This window comes from Callithrix jacchus, chromosome 9 (assembly GCF_049354715.1).
Source record: "Callithrix jacchus isolate 240 chromosome 9, calJac240_pri, whole genome shotgun sequence".
NCBI lineage: Eukaryota > Metazoa > Chordata > Mammalia > Primates > Cebidae > Callithrix > Callithrix jacchus.
The window spans coordinates 24,129,623-24,155,860 of NC_133510.1; the positions used below are offsets into that span (position 1 = coordinate 24,129,623).

At 38.9% G+C, this 26,238-nt stretch overlaps 1 protein-coding gene and 1 pseudogene across 2 annotated transcripts in view; one reads left to right on the top strand and one right to left on the bottom strand.

The window, feature by feature from the left end:
• Positions 1 to 46: 46 nt before the first annotated feature.
• LOC144577812 (dual specificity protein phosphatase 5 pseudogene) lies at positions 47 to 26,091 on the top strand (annotated as a pseudogene). The gene is made up of 2 exons (XR_013522429.1): positions 47 to 56; positions 14,762 to 26,091. The product of XR_013522429.1 is annotated as a dual specificity protein phosphatase 5 pseudogene (transcript).
• The window catches only part of KLRF1 (killer cell lectin like receptor F1), a 30,380-nt gene continuing 27,605 nt past the window's right edge, over positions 23,464 to 26,238 (bottom strand). Inside the window, exons 5-6 of the mRNA XM_002752327.6 lie at positions 25,886 to 25,998; positions 23,464 to 23,594 (exon numbers count right to left, since the gene is read on the bottom strand). Coding sequence (XP_002752373.1) covers positions 23,486 to 23,594; positions 25,886 to 25,998 — 222 coding nt within the window. The 3' untranslated portion in view covers positions 23,464 to 23,485. The remainder of the gene's footprint in view (positions 23,595 to 25,885; positions 25,999 to 26,238) is intronic.

Sequence of the window (26,238 nt, forward strand, 5' to 3'; positions counted from 1 at the left end):
TTATGAATCAGGCTACACATAAAACCCACTTCAAGCACTGGCAAAAATGGTTACAGGTATTCTGCTGAGTTTTTTTAAACTTTAAGCCAGAAAATGATTTTGGAGATCAAGGATAGACATGGCACTTTGACAGGACTTTCATGTCTGAATTTGAAACAATTTGAGTACCAGAATAGGAGATTATAACCTATTGAACAAAGTGTAAAACTGGAGCCCACAAAGATATAACTGGAAAGATGAAGTACCTTCTGACAGAGCAAGAATTGCACTGAACAGTGTCACACAGACAATGGCTATTTTTTTCAAGACTATTACCACAGGGAAAAGTCTGAACTAAAATTTTAGTTCGGTCTGAATTAAATCTGCCAAAACAAAATGGGGAAGGGCTTTAAGAGTGAAGGTGAAAAGGAGATCATACACCATCTGCATTTGCTAATTGGCTTTAACCAAAAGAATATTATACTTTCTTTGATCTGTAAAAGTTAATGAAACAAATGGGGTCATTCTTGTCATATGCAACGAAAACAGAGTAGACAGGCCAGGGGAAAAAGGCACTCAGGGCACATAGCGTTGCTTCAAAAATACAATTCTCTACAAACCTAGTTGCTAAAACTGCCTGTTGTAGCCTAAAACCAGTTTTGTCTAACAGTTACTAAAATAACTTTTATTATTTTAGTGACTGCAAGACTGGTTTTACCCACCACTGTCAGACACCAATCAGAACTTGCCAGCTCCTCAAAACTTTACTAGAGCTAGCAAACTTTCTTTCAAAACAATACATAACTTTCTTTTTTTAATAACACCTCCAATCTTTGTTTTGTTCTTTAGACAAACCAAAGACCCCCCTGGTCCCTGCATTTATGCCAAATTACAATTCTCAACTCTCTAGTAAAACATTTTAAATGCAGAGATCTGTCTCTATATTTTATTTTGATTTTGACCTACTTGGTGTCAAGCTGAGTTCCAAAGCTGACTCAGTTTGGGAGAATCACTGGTCCACAGTGCTAGGGCATGATGTACTCACACAGGGGCTCATTGACTCTCATGACTCCACTGCTTCTGCAGGTTGCCTCATTTCTCCCTGGTGAGTCTCTTGGACTCAACTCCCAATTTTAGTTGACTTCTGTTTTATTTGGATTTTGCTTGGAGATGTCTTTCTCCCTCTGATTGGAAGATCTCCTGTTAGGGAGAACTATTTTCCTCCTAGCAGATCTCAGCTGTGAGGTCTGGGTGACAGGATTTCTCTTTACAGACTGAAGCCTCTACAAAAGCATTTTTCTTTTTTCCTTCAGTTGGAGAAGGCAGCTGATCTTCCTTCTTGGGTTTATTTGGCTTTTTCATAATCAGTGCTTGCATTTAATTGGCTTTTGTGTATTTGGCATTAAACAAAATCACCTAGATAAATTTAGTTACAAATGGATTCTCAAAGTTTAAAGCCATGCCAACATATTTTCTGGAACTCCAGCTGGTAACATATTCAAAACTTGCAGAGATCATTCAAAAGTCTATTCTTAAATCTCAACTAAAAGACCACAGCTATAAAATTATGTACTCCAAATAAGCCTCATGTCTTAATTGAGTGCCTTGGTACAAAACAGTATCTCAAAGCTAGCTGACATGCTTTCCTCTCCAGGGCTTTCCCCTTCTCTTATAATTCCTCCTCTTTATCTTTCTCTAAGCTAAACTTTTTTTCCAAGCTCCTCAAATATTCTGGTATACTGGTTATGTAAACAGAAACACTTGGGGCCAGGCACAGTGGCTCACGCCTGTAATCCCAGTACTTTGGAAGGCTGAGGTGGCCAGATCACAACATTAAGATATCAAGACCATCATGGCCAACACGGTGAAACCCTCTCTACGACAAATACAAAAATTAGCCAGGCATGGTGGTGCATGCCTGTAGTCCCAGCTGCCCGGGAGGCTGAGGCCGGAGAATCACTTGAACCCAGGAGGCAGAGGTTGCAGCGAGCCAAGATCACACCACTGCACTCCAGCCTGGCAACAGAGGGAGACTGTCTCAAACAAAATAAACCAAACCAAAACAAAAACACTTGAACACTTGAAAGTCAGAAAATATAAAATAAAATCGTTTTTACTTTTATGCCATTTCTTAAAAGCAAAAGGTGAAATTCCCATGTAAAAGACACCCTTTCTTGTACCAAAAGGAATAGCAACATTATTATGACTGAAGACAAGTAGTTGAGATCAAGAAAATACAGTATGAACCTTGTTAAAATCTTCTGGGGGCCTCCTCACATAATCGAGTCACAGTTGCAAAGTTAACTATTCCTTGTCTGATCCAGAATGTTGGTAACTGACTCAACTGTCTGTCTCCAAAATTTGGTTCACAGCCTTTGTAAAACTGCGTCTTGACAAAGCCAAACTAAAAGAAAAGAAAACTTAAGGTTTAGCCTTATCCCATTTTGTCAAACAAAAAAAAGATTTAGATTCAAATGTTTGTAATCAACTGATGAGTTAAATGTTTTACTACTTTATGACTAAAATCTAAGCTATAAGGTCTCTTTCTCTCTATGGATATATGTTTAGAAGTGTTTCTACATATGTACATATATTACATTATATATTAAGTCTAAATGATAAAATGTGCTGTTTTTGGCCAGGAATTTCTTTAAAAATTTTATTAGGATAAATGGGCATGCATATAAAATACATTTTAATTACACAAATGTTTTATTTAGTTCACATGACTTAAATACATTTCAAATAAATAGATTGTTTTTAAGTTGTTAATAAAATAAAAGTAGAAATGTTTTCAAAATTGTCAACATACATTTTTGCCTGAGTTAACTGGTCAGTTTTATATCTGCCCCTACTAGATATGTTAGTCATAAACCTATAAACCCAGTTTCAAACAAAATAATGTTTGTATATTTTTTAATAAATAAGATTAATTTAATAATTGATATTGAATTAATAATATAATAGTATTAATTTAATAATTGAATAGGGTTAGGGTTATATTTAGGCATTATTAAAATTTAATGGATTATAATTAGTTAATAATACATTTAATTAAGTTAATTACAGTATAATAAAAATATATTTTCTGAGTTAACAATGAGGTGTACACTTATTTAATTCTAATCTTCTTGCTTAAACATCTGATATTAACTAGCTACAAATTGGTTAATAAAAAATAACTTAAAATGAGTAGCTCTAATATCTACATTTTCATAAGTAATCCAGATATAATTGTTAATAAATAAGCTGGATAATTACTAATAAAATAATGTTTGTAAATTAAGTTTTCATATAACTTAAAATCTTAAAAGTTACCTTATGTTAAGTTAAATATTAGATACTCATTAAATGTCAGATAATATTCAAATAAGTTAAAAAATTAAAACAAATTGTTAAATAAGTTTCTTCTAACATCTTAAATTTTATAAAGTTATTAGACTTTTATAAAAAAATTAGTCTTTTTAAAAAAAGATTTATTAGTTTTTTTATAAAAAGACTAATGATATCTAGGTTTTTAATCAAAATACAAATTTTAAAATATCATTCTGTATGAAAAAAATCTTACTTAATTTTCTGTCCTAAGATAAAATAATTGGTTGTCCCCAAAAATAAATTATAAGACTAAGACTGGAGGTTTTAAAAACATTATAAAAGGTCTAGGCAAGTTAAAGAAGAGTTATATAAGATGGGTGTTATAAAAGAGGTTTTGTGTGTGATTGAGTGACACTGAATTAAAAAAACTATGTGTTTTTCTTTTCTTTTTTTTATTGCATTTTAGGTTTTGGGGTACATGTGCAGAACATGCAAGACAGTTGCATAGGTACACACATGGCAGTGTGTTTTGCTGCCTTCCTCCCCTTCACCCATATTTGGCATTTCTCCCCAGGCTATCCCACCCCAGCACCCCCCCCGCTGTCCCTCCCCTATTCCCCCCAATAGACCCCAGTGTTTAGTACTCCCTTCCCTGTGTCCATGTGTTCTCATTTTACATCGCCCCCTATGAGTGAGAATATGCGGTATTTCATTTTCTGTTCTTGTGTCAGTTTGCTGAGAATGATGTTCTCCAGATTCATCCATGTCCCTACAAATGACACGAACTCATCATTTTTGATTACTGCATAATATTCCGTAGTGTATATGTGTCATGAAGTCCTTGCCTACTCCTATGTCCTGAATGGTTTTGCCTAGATTTTTTCTAGGGTTTTTATGGTGCCTGGTCTTACGTTTAAGTCTTTAATCCATCTGGAGTTAATTTTAGTGTAAGGTGTCAGGAAGGGGTCCAGTTTCTGCTTTCTGCACATGGCTAGCCAGTTTTCCCAACACCATTTGTTAAACAGGGAATCCTTTCCCCATTGCTTGTTTTTGTCGGGTTTATCAAAGATTGTATGGTTGTAGATATGTTATGTTGCCTCCAATGCCTCTGTTTTGTTCCATTGGTCTATATCTCTGTTTTGGTACTAGTACCATGCTGTTTTGATTACTGTAGCCTTGTAGTATAGTTTGAAATCCAGTAGTGTGATGCCCCCGCTGTGTTCTTTTTGCTTAGAATTGACTTGGCTATGTGGGCTCTCTTTTGGTTCCATATGAAGTTCATGGTGGTTTTTTTCCAGTTCTGTGAAGAAAGTCAATGGTAGCTTGATGGGGATAGCATTGATTCTGTAAATTACTTTGGGCAGTATAGCCATTCACACGATATTAATTCTTCCTAACCATGAACATGGAATGTTTCTCCATCTATTTGTGCCCTCTCTGATTTCGTTGAGCAGTGGCTTGTAGTTTTCCTTGAAGAGGTCCCTTACGTTTCTTGTGAGTTGTATTCCTAGGTATTTTATTCTTTTTGTAGCAATTGTGAATGGCAGTTCATTCTTGATTTGGCTTTCTTTAAGTCTGTTATTGGTGTATAGGAATGCTTGTGTTTTTTACACATTGATTTTATATCCTGAGACTTTGCTGAAGTTGCTTATCAGTTTCAGGAGTTTTTGGGCTGAGGCTATGGGGTCTTCTAGGTATACTCTCATGTGGTCTGCAAATAGAAATAATTTGGCTTCCACCTTTCCTATTTGAATACCCTTTATTTCTTTTTCTTGCCTGATTGCTCTGGCTAGAACTTCGAGAACTATATTGAATAGGAGTGGTGAAAGAGGGCATCCTTGTCTAGTGCCAGATTTCAAAGGGAATGCTTCCAGTTTTTGTCCATTCAGTATGATATTGGCTGTTGATCGTAAATAGCTTTTATTACTTTGAGATACATTCCATCGATACCGAGTTTATTGAGGGTTTTTAGCATAAAGGGCTGTTGAATTCTGTTGAATGCCTTCTCTGCATCAATTGAGATAATCAAGTGGTTTTTGTTTTTTGTTCTGTTTATGTGGTGAATTACATTTATAGACTTGCATATGTTGAACCAGCCTTGCATCCCCGGGATGAATCCTACTTGATCATGATGGATAAGTTTTTTGATGTGCTGTTGCAATCGGCTTGCCAGTATTTTATTGAAGATTTTTGCATCTATGTTTATCATGGATATTGGCCTGAAGTTTTCTTTTCCTGTTGGGTCTCTGCTGGGTTTTGGTAACAGGATGATGTTGGTCTCATAGAATGATTTGGGAAGGATTCCCTCTTTTTGGATTATTTGGAATAGTTTTAGAAGGAATGGTACCAGCTCCTCTTTGTGTGTCTGGTAGAATTCGGCTGTGAACCCATCTGGACCCGGGCTTTTTTTGGGTGGTAGGCTCTTAATTGCTGCCTCAACTTCAGACCTTGTTATTGGTCTATTCATAGTTTCAGCTTCCTCCTTGTTTAGTCTTGGGAGGACACAGGTGTCCAGGAATTTATCCGTTTCTTCCAGGTTTACTAGTTTATGTGCATAGAGTTGTTTGTAATATTCTCTGATGATGGTTTGAATTTCTGTGGAATCTGTGGTTATTTCCCCTTTATCGTTTTATATTGCATCTATTTGATTGTTCTCTCTTTTCTTTTTTATCAGTCTGGCTAGTGGTGTGTTTATTTTGTTGATCTTTTCATAAAACCAGCTCTTGGATTTCTTGATTTTTTTAACGGTTTTTTGTGTCTCTGTCTTCTTCAGTTCAGCTCTGATCCTAGTTATTTCTTGTCTTCTTCTAGGTTTTGAGTTTTTTTTTATCTTGCTCCTCCAGCTCTTTCAATTTTGATGATAGTGTGTCAATTTTGGATCTCTCCACTCTTCTCATATGGGCACTTATTGCTATATATTTTTCTCTAGAGACTGCTTTAAATGTGTTCCAGAGATTCTGGCATGTTGTGTCTTCGTTCTCATTGGTTTGGAAGAACTTCTTTATTTCTGCCTTTATTTCATGGTTTATCCAGTCAACATTCAAGAGCCAGTTGTTCAGTTTCCATAAAGCTGTGCGGTTCTGGGTTAGTTTCTGAATTCTGAGCTCTAACTTGATTGCACTATGGTCTGAGAGACTGTTTGTTATGATTTCAGTTGTTTTGCATTTGATCAGGAGTGCTTTACTTCCAATTTTGTGGTCAATTTTAGAGTAGGTGTGATGTGGTGCTGAGAAGAATGTATATTCTGTGGATTTGGGGTGGAGAGTTCTGTAAATGTCTATCAGGTTTGCTTGCTCCAGGTCTGAGTTCAAGCCCTGAATATCCTTGTTAATTTTCTGTCTGGTTGATCTAATATTGACATTGGAGTGTTAAATTCTCCCACTATTATTGCGTGGGAGTCTAAGTCTCTTTGTAAGTCATTAAGAACTTGCCTTTATATCTGGGTGCTCCTGTATTGGGTCCATATATATTGAGGATCGTTAGCTCTTCTTGTTGTATCGATCCTTTTATTATTATGTAATGACCTTCTTTGTCTCTTTTGATCTTTGTTGCTTTAAAGTCTATTTTATCAGAGATGAGAATTGCAACTCCTCCTTTTTATTTTTGCTCTCCATTTCCTTGGAAAATCTTCCTCCATCCCTTTATTTTGAGCCTTTGTATATCCTTGCATGTGAGATGGGTTTCCTGGATACAGCACACTGATGGGTTTTGGTTTTTCAACCAATTTGCCAGTCTGTGTCTTTTGATTTGTGCATTTAGTCCATTTTCATTTAGGGTTAATATTGTTATGTGTGAATTTGATCCTGCCATTTTGATGCTAGCTGGCTGTTTTGCCCGTCAGTTGATGCACATTCTTCATTTGGTTGATGATCTTTAGCATTTAGTGTGTTTTTGGAATGGCTGGTACTGTTTGTTTCTTTCTATGTGTAGTGCCTCTTTCAGGAGCTCTTGTAAAGCAGGCCTGGTGGTGACAAAATCTCTGAGTACTTGCTTGTTCGCAAAGGATTTTATTTCTCCTTCACTTATGAAGCTCAGTTTAGCTGGATATGACATTCTGGGTTGAAAGTTTGTTTCTTTAAGGATGTTGAATATTGGCTCCCACTCTCTTCTGGCTTGTAGAATTTCTGCTGAGAGATCTGCTGTGAGTATGATGGGCTTCCCTTTCTGGGTGACCTGACCTTTCTCTCTGGCTGCCCTTAGTATTTTTTCCTTCATTTCAACCCTGGTGAATCTGATGATTATGTACCTTGGGGTTGCTCTTCTTGCGGAATATCTTTGTGGTGTTCTCTGTATTTCCTGGATTTGAGTGTTGGCTTGCCTTGCTAGCTTGGTGAAATTTTCCTGGATAATATCCTGAAGAGTATTTTCCAGCTTGGATTTGTTCTCTTCGTCACATTCTGGTACACCTGTCAATCGTAGATTAGGTCTCTTCACATAGTCCCACATTTCTTGGAGACTTTGTTCATTCCTTTTTGCGTTTTTTTCTCTAATCTTTGTTTATTGTTTTATTTCATTGAGTTGATCTTGGATTTCTGATATTCTTTCTTCTGCTTGGTCAATTTGGCTATTGAAACTTGTGCATGCTTCATGAAGTTCTCGTGTTGTGAAAAGAAAAACTATGTGTTTTTCTAAAAAGTGAACATTGGTAGCAAGCGTACACTGATACCTGACCAGAATCTGATCCTCAACATTTGAAACTATGAAACTTTCTTAAAATATGTATTTGCTCTTCATAAAGTTGCAAGGGGTTTGATTTACAAGCACAAATCTGTGTCTTTAACATCCTTATTCTAAACTACAGTTTCTGTTTCTGCCATTTCTTTCCTGGAAATCTATTCAATTTCCCTAGCTACAGGTTAAAAATGCTCTCCTATTCATTTACATGATAATTTCACTTGTTGAAATAAAAGTTTCATTTCCAAATTTCTCAGAGCAATATTCTAGTGGTTCATCTTTTGCTGTATCTCACTGCACATGATTTGCAGGCACACATTCCTACCTTAAGTTTTTTTTTTTTTTAATTTTTTATTGGATTATAGGTTTTGGGGTACATGAGCAGAGCATGCAAGACAGTTGCGTAGGTACACACATGGCAGTGTGCTTTGCTTTGCTTCTCCCCTTCACCCACATTTGGCATTTCTCCCCAGGCTATCCCTCCCCACCTCCCCCTCCCACTGGCCCTCCCCTTTTCCCCCCAATAGACCCCAGTGTTTAGTACTCCCCTTTCTGTGTCCATGTGTTCTCATTTTTCATCACCCACCTATGAGTGAGAATATGCGGTGTTTCATTTTCTGTTCTTGTGTCAGTTTGCTGAGGATGATGTTTTCCAGATTCATCCATGTCCCTACAAACGACACGAACTCATCATTTCTGATTGCTGCATAATATTCCATGGTGTATATGTGCCACATTTTTCCAATCCAGTCTATTATCAATGGGCATTTGGGTTGATTCCAGGTATTTGCTATTGTAAACAGTGCTGCAATGAACATTCGTGTACATGTGTCCTTATAGTAGAATGATTTATAGTCTTTTGGATATATACCCAGTAATGGGATTGCTGGGTCAAATGGAATTTCTATTTCTAAGGCCTTGAGGAATCGCCACACTGTCTTCCACAATGGTTGAACTAATTTACACTCCCACCAACAGTGTAAAAGTGTTCCTTTTTCTCCACATCCTCTCCAGCATCTGTTGTCTCCAGATGTTTTAATGATCGCCATTCTAACTGGCGTGAGATGGTATCTCAATGTGGTTTTGATTTGCATCTCTCTGATGACCAGTGACGATGAGCATTTTTTCATATGATTGTTGGCCTCATATATGTCTTCTTTCGTAAAGTATCTGTTCATATCCTTTGCCCACTTTTGAATGGGCTTGTTTTTTTCCTGTAAATCTGCTTGAGTTGTTTGTAAATTCTGGATATCAGCCCTTTGTCAGATGGGTAGACTGCGAAAATTTTTTCCCATTCTGTTGGTTGCCGATCCACTCTAGTGACTGTTTCTTTTGCCGTGCAGAAGCTGTGGAGTTTCATTAGGTCCCATTTGTCTATTTTGGCTTTTGTTGCCAATGCTTTTGGTGTTTTGTTCATGAAGTCCTTGCCTACTCCTATGTCCTGGATAGTTTTGCCTAGATTTCCTTCTAGGGTTTTTATGGTGCCAGGTCTTCTGTTTAAGTCTTTAATCCATCTGGAGTTAATTTTAGTGTAAGGTGTCAGGAAGGGGTCCAGTTTCTGCTTTCTGCACATGGCTAGCCAGTTTTCCCAACACTATTTGTTAAACATGGAATCCTTGCCCCATTGCTTGTTTTTGTCAGGTTTATCAAAGATTGTATAGTTGTATGTATGTTGTGTTGCCTCTGGTGCCTCTGTTTTGTTCCATTGGTCTATATCTCTGTTTTGGTACCAGTACCATGCTGTTTTGATTACTGTAGCCTTGTAGTATAGTTTGAAATCCGGTAGTGTGAAGCCCCCCGCTGTGTTCTTTTTGCTTAGAATTGACTTGGCTATGCGGGCTCTCTTTTGGTTCCATATGAAGTTCATGGTGGTTTTTTCCAGTTCTGTGAAGAAAGTCAATGGTAGTTTGATGGGGATAGCGTTGATTCTGTAAATTACTTTGGGCAGTATAGCCATTTTCACGATATTAATTCTTCCTAACCATGAACATGGAATGTTTCTCCATCTGTTTGTGTCCTCTATGATTTCGTTGAGCAGTGGTTTGTAGTTCTCCTTGAAGAGGTCCCTTACGTTCCTTGTGAGTTGTATTCCAAGGTATTTTATTCTTTTTGTAGCAATTGCGAATGGCAGTTCGCTCTTGATTTGGCTTTCTTTAAGTCTGTTATTGGTGTAGACGAATGCTTGTGATTTTTGCACATTGATTTTATATCCTGAGACTTTGCTGAAGTTGTTTATCAGTTTCAGGAGTTTTTGGGCTGAGGCGATGGGGTCTTCTAGGTATACTATCATGTCGTCTGCAAATAGAGACAATTTGGCTTCCACCTTTCCTATTTGAATACCCTTTATTTCTTTTTCTTGCCTGATTGCTCTGGCTAGAACTTCCAGTACTATATTGAATAGGAGTGGTGAGAGAGGGCATCCTTGTCTAGTACCAGATTTCAAAGGGAATGCTTCCAGTTTTTGCCCATTCAGTATGATATTGGCTGTTGGTTTGTCATAAATAGCTTTTATTACTTTGAGATACGTTCCATCGATACTGAGTTTATTGAGGGTTTTTAGCATAAAGGGCTGTTGAATTTTGTCAAATGCCTTCTCTGCGTCAATTGAGATAATCATGTGGTTTTTGTTTTTGGTTCTGTTTATGTGGTGAATTACGTTGATAGACTTGCGTATGTTGAACCAGCCTTGCATCCCTGGGATGAATCCTACTTGATCATGATGAATAAGTTTTTTGATTTGCTGTTGCAATCGGCTTGCCAATATTTTATTGAAGATTTTTGCATCTATGTTCATCATGGATATTGGCCTGAAGTTTTCTTTTCTCGTTAGGTCTCTGCCGGGTTTTGGTATCAGGATGATGTTGGTCTCATAAAATGATTTGGGAAGGATTCCCTCTTTTTGGATTGTTTGAAATAGTTTTAGAAGGAATGGTACCAGCTCCTCCTTGTGTGTCTGGTAGAATTCAGCTGTGAACCCGTCTGGACCTGGGCTTTTTTTGTGAGGTAGGCTCTTAATTGCTGCCTCAACTTCAGACCTTGTTATTGGTCTATTCATAGTTTCAGCTTCCTCCTGGTTTAGGCTTGGGAGGACACAGGAGTCCAGGAATTTATCCATTTCTTCCAGGTTTACTAGTTTATGCGCATAGAGTTGTTTGTAATATTCTCTGATGATGGTTTGAATTTCTGTGGAATCTGTGGTGATTTCCCCTTTATCATTTTTTATTGCATCTATTTGGTTGTTCTCTCTTTTCTTTTTAATCAATCTGGCTAGTGGTCTGTCTATTTTGTTGATCTTTTCAAAAAACCAGCTCTTGGATTTATTGATTTTTTGAAGGGTTTTTCGTGTCTCAATCTCCTTCAGCTCAGCTCTGATCTTAGTTATTTCTTGTCTTCTGCTGGGTTTTGAGTTTTTTTGATCTTGCTCCTCTAGCTCTTTCAATTTTGACGATAGGGTGTCAATTTTGGATCTCTTCATTCTCCTCATATGGGCACTTATTGCTATATACTTTCCTCTAGAGACTGCTTTAAATGTGTCCCAGAGGTTCTGGCACGTTGTGTCTTCGTTCTCATTTGTTTTGAAGAACTTCTTTATTTCTGCCTTCATTTCGTTGTTTACCCAGTCAACATTCCGGAGCCAGTTGTTCAGTTTCCATGAAGCTGTGCGGTTCTGGGTCGGTTTCTGAATTCTGAGTTCTAACTTGATTGCACTATGGTCTGAGAGGCTGTTTGTTATGATTTCAGTTGTTTTGCATTTGTTGAGCAGTGCTTTACTTCCAATTATGTGGTCAATTTTAGAGTAGGTGTGATGTGGTGCTGAGAAGAATGTGTATTCTGTGGATTTGGGGTGGAGAGTTCTGTAAATGTCCACCAGGTTTGCTTGCTCCAGGTCTGAGTTCAAGCCCTGGGTATCCTTGGTGATTTTCTGTCTGGTTGATCTGTCTAGTATTGACAGTGGAGTGTTAAAGTCTCCCATTATTATTGTGTGGGAGTCTAAGTCCTTCTGTAAGTCATTAAGAACTTGCCTTATGTATCTGGGTGCTCCTGTGTTGGGTCCATATATGTTTAGGATCGTTAGCTCTTCTTGTTGTATCGATCCTTTTACCATTATGTAATGGCCTTCTTTGTCTCTTTTGATCTTTGTTGCTTTAAAGTCTATTTTATCAGAGATGAGAATTGCAACTCCTGCTTTTTTTTGCTTTCCATTAGCTTGGTAAATCTTCCTCCATCCCTTTATTTTGAGCCTTTGTGTATCCTTGCATGTGAGATGGGTTTCCTGGATACAGCACACTGATGGGTTTTGGATTTTTATCCAATTTGCCAGTCTGTGTCTTTTGATTGGTGCATTTAGTCCATTTACATTTAGGGTTAATATTGTTATGTGTGAATTTGATACTGCCATTTTGATTCTAAGTGGCTGTTTTGCCTGTTAGTTGTTGTAGATTCTTCATTATGTTGAAGCTCTTTAGCATTCAGTGTGATTTTGTAATGGCTGGTACTGATTGATCCTTTCTATGTGTAGTGCCTCTTTTAGGAGCTCTTGTAAAGCAGGCCTGGTGGTGACAAAATCTCTGAGTACTTGCTTGTTCGCAAAGGATTTTATTCTTCCTTCACTTCTGAAGCTCAGTTTGGCTGGATATGAAATTCTGGGTTGAAAGTTCTTTTCTTTAAGAATGTTGAATATTGGCCCCCACTCTCTTCTGGCTTGTAGTGTTTCTGCCGAGAGATCTGCTGTGAGTCTGATGGGCTTCCCTTTGTGGGTGACCCGACCTTTCTCTCTGGCTGCCCTTAGTATTCTCTCCTTTATTTCAACCCTATTGAATCTGACGATTATGTGCCTTGGGGTTGCTCTTCTTGCGGAATATCTTTGTGGTGTTCTCTGTATTTCCTGCAATTGAGTGTTGGCTTGTCTTGCTAGGTGGGGGAAATTTTCCTGGATGATGTCCTGAAGAGTATTTTTTAGCTGGGATTCATTCTCTTCGTCCCCTTCTGGTACACCTATCAAACGTAGGTTAGGTCTTTTCACATAGTCCCACATTTCTTGGAGACTTTGTTCATTCTTTTTTGCGCTTTTTTCTCTGATCTTGGTTTCTCGTTTTATTTCATTGAGTTGGTCTTCGACTTCAGATATTCTTTCTTCTGCTTGGTCAATTCGGCTATTGAAACTTGCGTTTGCTTCGCGAAGTTCTCGTATTGTGTTTTTCAGCTCCTTTAATTCATTCATATTCCTCTCTAAGGTATCCATTCTTGTTATCATTTCCTCGAATCTTTTTTCAAATCTTTTTTCAAGGTTCTTCGTTTCTTTGCATTGATTTAATACATGATCTTTTAGCTCACAAAAGTTTCTCATTATCCATCTTCTGAAGTCTAATTCCGTCATTTCGTCACAGTCATTCTCCATTCAGCTTTGTTCCCTTGCTGGTGAGGAGTCTTGGTCCTTTCTAGGAGGCGATGTGTTCTGGTTTCGGGTGTTTTCCTCCTTTTTGCGCTGGTTTCTTCCCATCTTTGTGGATTTGTTTGCTGGTCGTCTGCGTAGTTGCTGACTTTTCATTTGGGTCTCTGAGTGGACACCCAGAATGTTGATGATGAAGTATTTCTGTTGCTTGGTTTTCCTTCTACCAGTCTAGCCCCTTCGCTGTACGACTGTTGAGGTCCGCTCCAGACCCTGCTTGTCTGGGGTGCACCTCTAGTAGCCGTGGCACAGCGAGGGATGCTACCAGTTTCTTTTTCTGCTCTCTTTGTCCCAGGATGATGCCTGCCTAATGACAGTCTTTTGGATATAGAGGGGTCAGGGAGCTGCTTGAGGAGACAGTTTGTACTTTATAGGGGTTTAATTGCTGAGCTGTGCACTCTGTTGTTCATTCAGGGCTGTTAGGCTGCTATGTTTGATTCTGCTGCAACACAGCTCATTAAGCAACCCTTTTTTTTTCTCAAATGCTCTGTGTTGAGGGGTTTGGGCTTTATTTTTGGATGTCCGATCAGGTGTCCTGCCCAGCTCAAAGGCAGACTAGCCACTGTTTGGCTGCCGAGGCTCCGCCCTGCTGTTGTGTGATTCGCGCTGTTCCTGCCGGCTCTGCTGTGGTCTCCGCCACGCCCTGCGGCGGAGTTTCTTCGTTGTAGCATGTTGCCTCAGCAACGGCAGGCTGCGTCAGCAGTGGGCGTGTATCTCAGTAGGGACGGGTTGCCTCGGCAACGGCTGGCTGCCTCAGCAGTGGGCGTGTATCTCAGTTGGGGCGGGTTGCCTCGGCAATGGCTGGCTGCCTCAGCAGTGGGCGTGTATATCAGTTGGGGTAGGTTGCCTCCGTAGTGGTGGACGCCCCTCCCCCACAGAGCGTCTCGGACCGTCTGCCCGGGATAGTTTGAAATCGCGGTTTTGTTCGTCCCACTGGGTATTCCAAGCGATCTGTCCCTGCAATCCCCTGGGCTGGGCTACTGTGCAAGTCTTGTTCAGTCTCAAGTCCAGCCCTCTCAAGTCTCAGGTTGCCGGTTCAACAAGGCACCCGGACAAGCGCGCCCTGTGGGGATTGCTGGGTAGGGCCGGACGCCGCCGCCCCGGCTGCCGGCTTCGCCAGGCAGACCTACTGCCTGGCGTCCCGTGTCTTTTTATACTTGGGAGTTTCCCCGTTCTGTGGGCAACAAAGATCAGTCTGGAAATGCAGCACTGACTCACCGTTTGCGAATTCTACGCGGGCTCCAATCCTGGGTTGTTCTCACAGCGCCATCTTGAGTCCCCTCCTCCTACCTTAAGTTTTAATACCATGGAGAGACTCATTCACATAAAATGTTGTGCGGCCAGTGGAATCCGCAGCTTCCAGGGCTGTGAGCAGCCAGCGTGGTTGTCCAGCGCTCCGGGCAGGAACGCGGAGTTGCGCTGCCACTTGGGCACCGGGCGAGTCACCCTCCTGTTCCTCGCCCGCTGGCACCCTGGCTGTGGGCACCCGCGGGGTGCGCGGCACGGGGCCGCTGTGCGGCGGCGGCCTGAAGGTCACATCGCTCGACCGGCGCCAGCTGCGCAAGATGCTCGGCAAGGAGGCTGTGGCACGGTGCTCGCTGCTTGACTGCCCGCCCTACCTTGCCTTCCCCGCCTCGAGCGTGGCTCGCTCAGCGTCAGCTTCAACTCGGTGGTGCTGTGGCGGGCACGGGGCGGCACGGTGTCGGCGGACTCCGTGCTGCCCCAGGGGGCGGCGTGCGTGTCGCGTGGCTCCTGCAGGAGGGCGGTGGCTGCATGGCGGCCATGGTGGTGCTGGACCAGGGTAGCCGCCACTGGCGGAAGCTGCGAGAGGAGAGCGCTGCGTGCACCTCGCTGGTCGCCTGCCTGCCTGCCCGCAGATGTACTTCCTCAAAGGGGGATATGAGACCTTCTACTCGGAATATCCCGAGTGTTGCCTGGATGTAAAACCCATTTCACAAGAGATGATTGAGAGTGAGCGAGCCCTCATCAGCCAGTGCGGAAAACCAGTCAGCTACAGGCCAGCTTATGACCAGGGTAACCCAGGTCATGGGTTACTGGGTAACCATTTCAACCCAGTTGAAATCCTTCCCTTCCTCTACTTTGGAAGTGCCTACCATGCGTCCAAGTGCGAGTTCCTCGCCAACCTGCACATCACAGCCTTACTGAATGTCTCCCGACGGACCTCCGAGGCCTGCACGACCCACCTACACTACAAATGGATCCCTGTGAAAGACAGCCACACAGCTGACATTAGCTCCTACTTTCAAGAAGCAATAGACTTCATTGACGGTGTCAGGGAAAAGGGAGGCAAGGTCCTGGTCCACTGGGAGGCTGGGATCTCCTGTTCACCCACCATCTGCATGGCTTACCTCAGGAAGACCAAGCAGGTCCACCTGAACGAGGCCTTCGATTACATCAAGCAGAGGAGGCATATGGTCTCACCCAACTTTGGCTTCATGGCCCAGCTTCTGCAGTGCAAATCTGAGATCCTGCCCTCCACGCCCAACCCCCAGCCTCCCTCCTGCCAAGGGGAGGCAGCAGGCTCTTCATTGATAGGCCATTTACAGACACTGAGCCCTGACACGCAGGGTGCCTACTGCACATTCCCTGCCTCGGTGCTGGCGCCGGTGCCCACCCAGTCGACAGTCTTGGAACTCAGCAGAAGCCCTGTGGCCATGGCCACATCCCCCTAAAACTGGGATGGAGGAACCAGCCCAGCCCCAAGAGCAACTGTAGTTTTTGGTTTTAAGACTCATGGACATTTCATACCTGTGCAATACTGAAGATCTCACTCTGTCATGCTGCCCCAGTGAGATAGTGAGTGGTCACCAGGCTTGCAAATGAACTTCAGACGGACCTCAGGTTAGGTTCTCAGGACTGAAGGAAGGCCAAGCCATTAGGGGAGCACAGCATGTGCTGACTACTGTACTTCCAGACTCCCTTCCCTCTCCAGACTGCCCAGTCCTTGCACCTCAAAGTTTGCCTTTTCATTTCAAGCATAAGGCAATAAATACCTGCAGCAACATGGGAGAAAGAAGTTGCTGGACCAAGAGAAAAGGCAGTTATGATGCCAATTCATTCTGAAGGAAGCACAATTTCCACCTTATTTTTTGAACTTTGGTAGTTTCAATGTCTGTCTCCGTTGCTTCAGGGCATAAGCTGATCACTGTCTAGTTGGGAAAGTAACCCTACAGGGTTTGTAGGGACATGATCAGTATCCTGATTTGAAGCCTGAAATGTTTTTTAGATACCCTCTTGGGTCCAGTGAGGCAGTTGGTTGAAGTAGCAAGATGCTGTCTCTTTTTGGTTGTTTTTTTTGGCCGTGGGTTCTTGGACTTTGCCATGATTCTTATTCATACTTGAACTTGTCTCATTCCACCTCTTCTCAGAGCAACTCTTCATTTGAGAAAAGAGTTTTTCAGATCATAGACCAAAAATAGTCATCCCCTCGAGGTGGTGGCAGTAGATGCCTGGAGGAGAAGGGTACTTGCTGTGTATCCTGAGTCAGTAGTGTTGAGCACTGGTTTCCTCAGCTTCCTGTCCTGTGTGCTTATGTCTCTTGTGACAGTTGTTTTCCTCCCTGCCCCTCGAGATTGTCTTCAACCTGTGGACTTCTGGGATTTACAGATTTTGCAATGTGCTACTACTTTTTTTTTCTTTCTTTTAGTCTGTTGGTTATTTCTCCAAGGGAAAAGGCAATAATTTTCTAAAACCCATGTGAATGTGAAGAAAAGCAGTATGTTGATGTTGTTTTTTATAGTGTAAAATAAAAATAGTAAAAGGAAAAAAAAAAGAATACCACAAGAACCTTGAAAAGGCCTTTTTGCTTTGTTGTACACTCCAGCAACTTTTTTCCTCTGCTTCTAACTTTGCTGTTATGGCCTGACAGTAAAATACTTACCATGAAAGCCTAGAAAAGCAGTATTTTTCACCAATGTAATTTGATTTTGTACTCTGTTTTTCTTGATATATCTAATTGTTGCACTTATAATGTTAGAAACATTTTTTTCTGTGTTTGATTAAATTCACCTGTCCTTTTAATCAGGTCCAACTTCCAGATTATCTAAGGAAAAACAATTACACTGCAAAAGATTACCCTTTTGGTAGCTGGCTTAAAATAAAAAGATTTTACATTTAATCAAAATAAATGCTGTGTTGCTTTTATTAGGTTTTTAATTACTTAAAAAACTGAGCTTTAAAATAATTGAGATTTTTTCCATTCATGTAACTTTTTATATTATTGTTGAAGTCTTTTAATTATCACTCTGGTTTGATGAGTTATTATTTTACAGTGACCCGTGCTTCTGTTTTAATCAAGTGGTTTTTAAATTTATACATCATATTTATATACATTTATGAGATACATGTGATATTTTGGTAGATGAATAGAATATATAAGGATTAAGTTAGGGTACTTAGGGTATCCATCCTCTTCAATGTTTACTATTCCTATGTGTTGAGAATATTTCAAATCCTCTTTAGATATATTAAAATATACAGTACGTTGTTGTTAACTATAGTCACCCTACTCTGCTATAGAACATTAGAACTGATAATGTTCTTACGTCATTTATTTGAAGGTTGTTTTTACTCAAATGTTTTGTCTTTCAGGTATAAAGAAATTTTCTCTCTTGAGCTATCTATAACTTACAGTATTTTGATAAAATATACTTTTGTGAAAAAAGATAAAAGCATTTGCTATTTTTTCTCCTTACTTGATTCCTGCAACATTTTAAACGTACTTTTTAGTATTCTTATGTCGGTATGGTTATTTAAGTAAAGTTATTTACATAAGTCCAATAAAATTCTGCTCTCTCTTAATAGCAGAATACAATTAAAGACAGGTTACATTACTAAGGTTTTGTCTGAAATGTCATATTTAACAATATTCATAACATGCTTAACTTTGAAGGTTCACAGCCTTACAATGAGTATATAAACACTTACTTCCTGGAAGTTCCAAAGACCTTAAAACTATAAATAAAATATAAAGTTTGCCTTAGTTTGGCTTTCTACCCTCAAGAGGTTTTAAAATCTGATATTTCTGTATAATCAATGTAGAAAAAAAGTTGAGTTTCTAGAAAAAAACTATAATACATCTGTTGTTAGATCATAACTCTGTACATTGTTTCTGAGTTCTTGTTATCCATCTCTAAATTAGGCAAAGCCATAGATTATTCTACATTTCTCTAATCCAACTCTCTTGCATCAAAGTACAAAAATGAGAACTTTTCTGTTCCTAAAGCCCAATAAGCTGAAACTAGATAAATTTTAAAAACACATTTTCGGCCTAATGTATGGACCACAAAAAGTTTACCAAACCACCTGATGCCATAATCAGAGATATTCAAACTATAAACCAGGATGAAAAGTTGATTGTTTTCATGCTTTCCCCAAGATATTGGAACAAAACGCCACACCATGAGGAACAAAATGCTACACGTTTTCCTCCTTAAGGTTTTTCATTTGGCAAGATAACATAGTAATTAAAATTCACAATTAGTAACTGTTTTAGATAAGTTGACAAAATCTGACCTAAGAAATCCTTTTAGTAAATCTAGTGAATATCTTTGACAATATTCCTAACACAACTTTTTCTTCAAATTGCATTAGTAGTCCCTCTTACAAAGGTGACATCCTCTGGTTTAATTCAACCCAATCACAAAATGCTACTCCTTGTCTGCAGACAGGTCTCACATCTTTGTATTTGTCTAGTTTTAATTTGAAAGCATTGTAAAATCTAAACTTGTTGGTGCTGGAAAAAATGGCTAGCTATGTGCAGAAAGCAGAAACTGGACCCCTTCCTGACACCTTACACTAAAATTAACTCCAGATGGATTAAAGACTTAAACATAAGACCTGGCACCATAAAAACCCTAGAAGAAAATCTAGGCAAAACCATTCAGGACATAGGAGTAGGCAAGGACTTCATGACCAAAACACCAAAAGCATTGGCAACAAAAGCCAAAATGGACAAATGAGACCTAATCAACCTTCACAGCTTCTGCATGGCAAAAGAAACAGTCATTAGAGTGAATCAGCAACCAACAGATTGGAAAATAGTTTTTGCAGTTTACCCATCTGACAAAGGGCTGATATCCAGAATTTACAAAGAACTAAAACAGATTTACAAGAACAAAACAAACAAGCCCATTCAAAAGTGGGTGAAGGATATGAACGGACACTTTACAAAAGAAGACATACATGAGGCCAACGAACATGAAAAAATGCTCATCATCACTGGTCATTAGAGAGATGCAAATCAAAACTACATTGAGATACCATCTCACGCCAATTAGAATGTTGATCAGTAAAAAATCTGGAGACAACAGATGCTAAAAAGAGGAACACTTTTACACTGCTGGTGGGAGTGTAAATTAGTTCAACCATTGTGGAAGACAGTGTGGTGATTCCTCAAGGACCTAGAAATAGAAATTCCATTTGACCCAGCAATCCCATTACTGGGTATATATCCAAAGGATTATAAATTGTTGTACTATAAAAACCTATGCACATGAATGTTCATTGCAGCACTGTTTACAATAGCAAAGACCTGGAACCAACCCAAATGCCCATTGATGATAGACTGGGCAGGGAAAATGTGGCACATATACACCATGGAAAATTATGCAGCAATCAAAAACGATGAGTTGTGTCCTTTGTAGGGACATGGATGAACCTGGAGGACATCATTCTCAGCAAACTGACACAAGAACAGAACATGAAATACCGCATGTTCTCACTCATAGGTGGGTGTTGAACAATGAGAACACATGGACACAGGGAAGGCAGCACTACACACTGGGGTCTGTTGGGGGGAATAGGGGAGGGACAACAGGGGTGGGGAGTTGGGGAGAGATGCCAGATATAGGTGATGGGGAGGAAGGCAGCAAATCACACTGCCACGTGTGTACCTATGCAACTATCTTGCATATTCTTCACATGTACCCCAAAATCTAAAATGCAATAAAATAATAATAATAATAACAATAATAAACTAAACTTGTTATATTGTTGTTAATTATTGTTATATTAAAGCTTTATTCTTATTTCGTATTAAATGATTATGAAGCCATCTGCCCTAACAAAACATTTGCCCAATGCTTTGAGATGATTTTTGATCCCAATCAAAGTGTTAAAATACTCATAAACTTGATGCTAGACTCCAAACAAACTTTTTTTTTCTTTTGGTCTTTCTGTTGAGCAAACATGAGCCAGATCCCTGACATAGACTTTCATACCTTCCTCTCATCTGAGACAGAGACAAAGAAGACAGGTCTATCCTGGCACCAGAGGCAATTAAGCCTAACTTCAAAATGGTTGACTAACAATGCTTTCAGAAAGAGATCTTGAATAAAAGAGAAAGATGTAAAAGTTGATCATACAAAGTAGGTCATTTTGTCATACTCAACCAAAGCAGAGTAGACAGGCCAGGGGGGGAAAAAAGCACTCAAGGTACATATCATTGCTCCAAAAATTTAATTTTCTATAAGCTTGGCTGCTAAAACTGCCTGGTGTAACCTAAAACCAGTTTACCAATAGCTACTAAAATAACCTACTGTGATTCTAAGACTACTTTCACCTACTACTGTCATTCACCAATCAGAACTTGCCAGCTCCCCAGAATTTTACTAGGGCCAACATGCTTTCTTTCAAAGCAATACATGACATTTCTTAATAAAACTTCCACACTTCTCTTTATTCTTTGGATATACTTAAGACTACCCAGTTGCTATATATGCCCCAATTTACAATTCTTACTTTCTAATCAAAACATTTTAAAACTTAGAGATTCATCTCTATATTTTATTTGACATTGACAAATCCTGTGACAGGTGGAAGTTTTATTATTTATTTATTTATTTATTTTGAGATGGAGTTTCGCTCTTGTTACCCAGGCTGGAGTGCAATGGCGCAATCTCGGCTCACTGCAATCTCCGCCTCCTGGGTTCAGGCAATTCTCCTGCCTCAGCCTCCTGAGTAGCTGGGATTACAGGCACGCACCACCATGCCCAGCTAATTTTTTGTATTTTTAGTAGAGACGAGGTTTCACCATGTTGACCAGGATGGTCTCGATCTCTTAATCTCATGATCCACCCGCCTGGGCCTCCAAAAGTGCTGGGATTACAGGCTTGAGCCACCGCGCCTGGCCAGGTGGTAGTTTTATAAAGTGAAGCAAGGTGTCCCATTGAAGTTAGGCTTCTACCCTCCCACAGAGACTGGAAAATAGGGGCTTTATCATCCTTGGGAAACACATCTCAAAAAGGTGACTCCCAGGTCCTTTAGAAAGATATTTTCGGGTTATAAAATCTGCTAGAGGATTTTTAAAAGTTTGATATGTCAAGGGGGCAGAGTAAAAATTTACAATTATAAGTTTACTAAAGTAAATGCTCTAAGAAAAGGGAGGCTAGGTGCCTATAGTTGAGAAGAAACCTGTTTAGAAATTAACCTCAAGGCCAGGCTCAGTGATTTATGCCTGTAATCCCAGCGCTTTGGGAGGCCGAGGTGTCCAGATTGCTTGAGTCCAGGAGTTCAAGACCAGTTTGGGAAACATGGTGAAACCCCATCTCTACAAAAAATATAAAAATTAGCCAAGCATGCTAGTGCATGCCTGCAGTTCCAGCTATTGAGAAGCTGAGGCAGGAGGATCATTTGAGCATAGGATGCAGAGGTTGCAGTGTGCTGAGATCATGCCATTGCACTCCAGCCTCGGTGACAGAGTGAAACCCTGTCCCCCCCAAAAAAATTTAGCCCCAATCTGAAGGGAATATTAAAGCCATCTCAGTCACTTCCCCAAATATGAATTAACTACAGTAAGAAAATAATAACTTTACAGTGAATTCAAGCAGAAATGGTAACAATTAAATGGTATCAATCATGTGAATGAAATAAATGTAATCATCAATGGAACAAATAAAGCTGTGTGCCACCTGAAAGGATGCAGATAGAACAAAGCTTCACTGCATCACTTCTATGCAATTTCTGCCAAGAAGATACAACTTGAATCTCACCATGAGAAACAATCAGAAAATTTCAGTTGAAGAACATTTTATGAAATAACCAATGTGCAATATTCAAAAGTGTCAAGGTCATGAATGTCAAGGAAGGCTCAGGCACTCTTCTATATTGAAGGAGGCTAAAGAGATATAGTCATCAAATGCAGACATTGATTCTGAGTGGGATGCTTTTACTCTAAAAAACATTATTTTGATAAACAGCAAATCTTGAAGGAAGTCTGGACATTAGATGATAGTTCTATATCAATGTACGTTTGCTGATTTTCATAATGTTATTGTGGATATGTAGGAGAAGGCCCCTTTTCAGATGGAAATACACAAAAAGTATCCAATAACAAATGGAATGTTATAATAAAACGCATTGATTTGGCAACTAATTCTCAAGAGGTTCAAGAAAAGCAGTAGATTCTTTTTTCTGCACCTAATACCTTCTTTTAACTTTGAAAGCTTCTAACTTTGGAAATAAAAGTGCAACATATAAAAATTGTATAAAATATAAAATAAACAACACATTTAACACTTTTACCTAGAAATTCTACTTTCAGGGTTTATATCAAAGAAATAAAAATATTTAAGAAAATATTCAGGATGTTTATTGTAGATGAGTGCAGAGTAGCATAAGCCAGGAAACAAAATTAATTCTCTTTGATAAAAGGGTAAGAAATGTATAAGTCCACATTATAATTCAACCCTTACAAATATAAGAAATTTTGCTTGGGACATTATTAGGAATTTAAAAAGCCAAGATACAGGAAAAACAGGCATCATTTGATCACATTTGGCATAAAATAAACAATGAATAGATATCCTGGATATAATTATATGAGGTCATATTGGCTTATACTATCAAGTAAAAATTTTGAAGGGTACATTTTAATTTGTTAATAGACGTTATTCTGAGGTTAGACTAATGTCGATGATGGAGGGAGAAGGGAGAAGAGATTTTTGCATTTAACTGCACTTTAAAATGTTACACCTGGAAATTAATATTAGAAACTAATAGGCCAAAAATAGTGATCATTGATTATTTCACTATGAATTTTGTTGAACTCTAATGCTGGCAAATCCATTTGAAAACGCTGCTGCAGGTTTCAGAGTAAATTTTGCTTGCCTTAATGGCAGCACAGCTGTTTTCCTTAGCTGGTCCCTTTATGAAGAATCTGGAGAAGAGAGAATAAATACTTTGTTAATCATTGTTGCTGAAGACATCCATTTGTGTCTTCTGCTAATATCCTCTTTTAAATAAAAAAGTAATTCAAAATTTTAAAGCGTTTTCACATACTTGGATTCATTAACACTTACACACTCTGCAACTTAGCCTTATTACCTGTGGTTGGTCAAGAACTGCCAGAGAGTCTTCAAATAACAGAGGTAAGAATAAATTTCCCTCCACATTCCCATTCTAGTATTTCTTTTCTTGGCCCACATGGTTCAGTTAGATTAAAAAGTAAGATTAACTCCATTTGGACAGCTCACTTAACAACCTCTTTTGCCTTCTTATATCTGATTGTATAGCAATGATAATATTTCCTGATATTGTTACAGCAGTTATATGAATTGATGTTTGTAAATAATTCAATATACAAATCAACCTATGTACTACCTAAATAATAAATTGCACATTTATTGCATTATTTACTTATAATGTAAGATATTAAAAATGTTAACAAAGTTATCTATAAAATAATTTAGTTTTAATGATATATTCTGTGATAAATTTGCTTGACCTGTGGAAAAAGTTCAAGAAAGAACCTTGGAAAAGATGTGCATGGTCTTCAAAGCTTCCAAATTGATAAGGACAAGTACTGAATTTTTACATTAGAAAATACACTTTGTCCAAGTTTAGATTTAAGTTTTGTATTGAAAACATTATGGACAAAAATTTCTAGGCATGATCTAGAGTTAAAACTCAACCCTAAAGGTAGTGATGAATGGATTTGGCAAGAGGACAAAACCAAGTTTGTCAACTTCATGAGGTTCAGTGACACAACTCTGCTCTCAGATGACACACATTCATAATTTTATACTTCATATCAAACAATGCTTTTATTCACTTGTTATATGACTTAGTGCAGTCATATAGAAAATATGTGATATTTAATGATGAAATTGAAATAAGGGGAAAAATAACACAATAGCACCATTAAGTTGATTACGATACTGTATTATTTTTCTATCATTACTATGACAAATTACTACAAACTTAGTGGCCTAAACCAAGTCTAATTTATTATCTTACAGTTATGAATATCAGAAGTCCAAGATTGCCCTACAGGGCTAAAATCAAAGTGTCTGCAGAGTCACCTTCAGGGGGCACGAGGGAGGAATCAGAAGCCACCTGCGTGCTTTGGCTAACAGAGGCGCTTTCACATCATGTGAATCTCTGTGTTCCATTTCATATCTCCCAATCCTACTCTAATTCTACTTCCTCCTTCTTCTAGGGACTCTTGTGATTTAATTGGGACCACGCAGATAATCCAGCATAATATCCCTATCTCAAGAGTCTTCATTTAATCATACCTGCAAAGGCTCTTTTGCCATATGAAATAACATTCACAACATTTCAGGAGTAGAATGTGGACATTTGGGGACCATTATCTTGCCTACTAATGTAATAATAGGATTTTGAATTCTTCTGTTTCACTATTTATATATTCAATTAAATATTTTATTATAAAATAAAGCACACAAAAATGTTGATGGAACTTTCAAAATCAATAACTCCATGCATCTGTTCAGAGACTTTTGGATAATCTTGTTCTATGTTGTATTTATTGTTTGCATTTTTAACATTATGATAATTACATGACACAAAAATTGCACAATGATTTTATTTTATTACTGAAGATGGCTAAAGAAAACATTAGGAACTTTAAAAATAGGAGACTGTGGCTGGGTGCGGTGGCTCATGCCTATAATCCCAGCACTTTGGGAGGCCAAGGTGGGTGGGTCACAAGGTCAGGAGTTCAAGACCAGCCTGGTCAAGATGGTAAAACCATGTCTCTACTAAAATTACAACAAAATTAGCTAGGCATAGTGGTGGGTGCCTGTAATCCCAGCTACTTGGTAGGAGGCTGAGGCAGAGAATTGCTTGAACCTGGGAGGCAGAGGTTTCAGTGAGTTGAGATCATGCCACTGCACTCCAGCCTGGGTGACAGTACAAGACTCCATTTAAAAAAGAAAGAGACTGCAACATTCTACTTTTCTATATAAAGTGTAAAAAATTCTAAAATCATAAATCACCATTATTGTTTTCAAATACTTTTTCTTTAAAAACCAAATCAAAATATTCATCATTACTCCTATAAATACTAAATTAATTTTCATTTTTTCAAATTTTGTAGTACCAGTAACTATTTCAGGGTTGAATTTGGTGGACCTAAAGGTGCATTCTGGAGACATATTTTACAATAGACAATAAATCAGATATCACCTTTTATGAAAGACTCACATCTCTGAATCTACTGGAGAACCATCCACCCAAGTCCATGTCATTTTCAAGGAGGTAAAGTTAAGCCCAATCCATACGTAGTTTGATTGCCTTAGGTTTTTCTGTATAAAAGCCTGAAATGTGGACAATGAGGGACTAAATGAGCAGAATATTTTAGTAATTCAGAGGCACTGAAGATTTTAAATTTCACTGCAAAAAAAAGAAAAGCACTCTGCTTGGGGATTCTTACACAAATCAATTCATATCTTACTCATACACACATTATATCATATATATGTTACACACACACACACACACAATTGCAAGTTGAATATATGAATTTAAGCCATATCTAGCATGAGAAGTGAGGCATG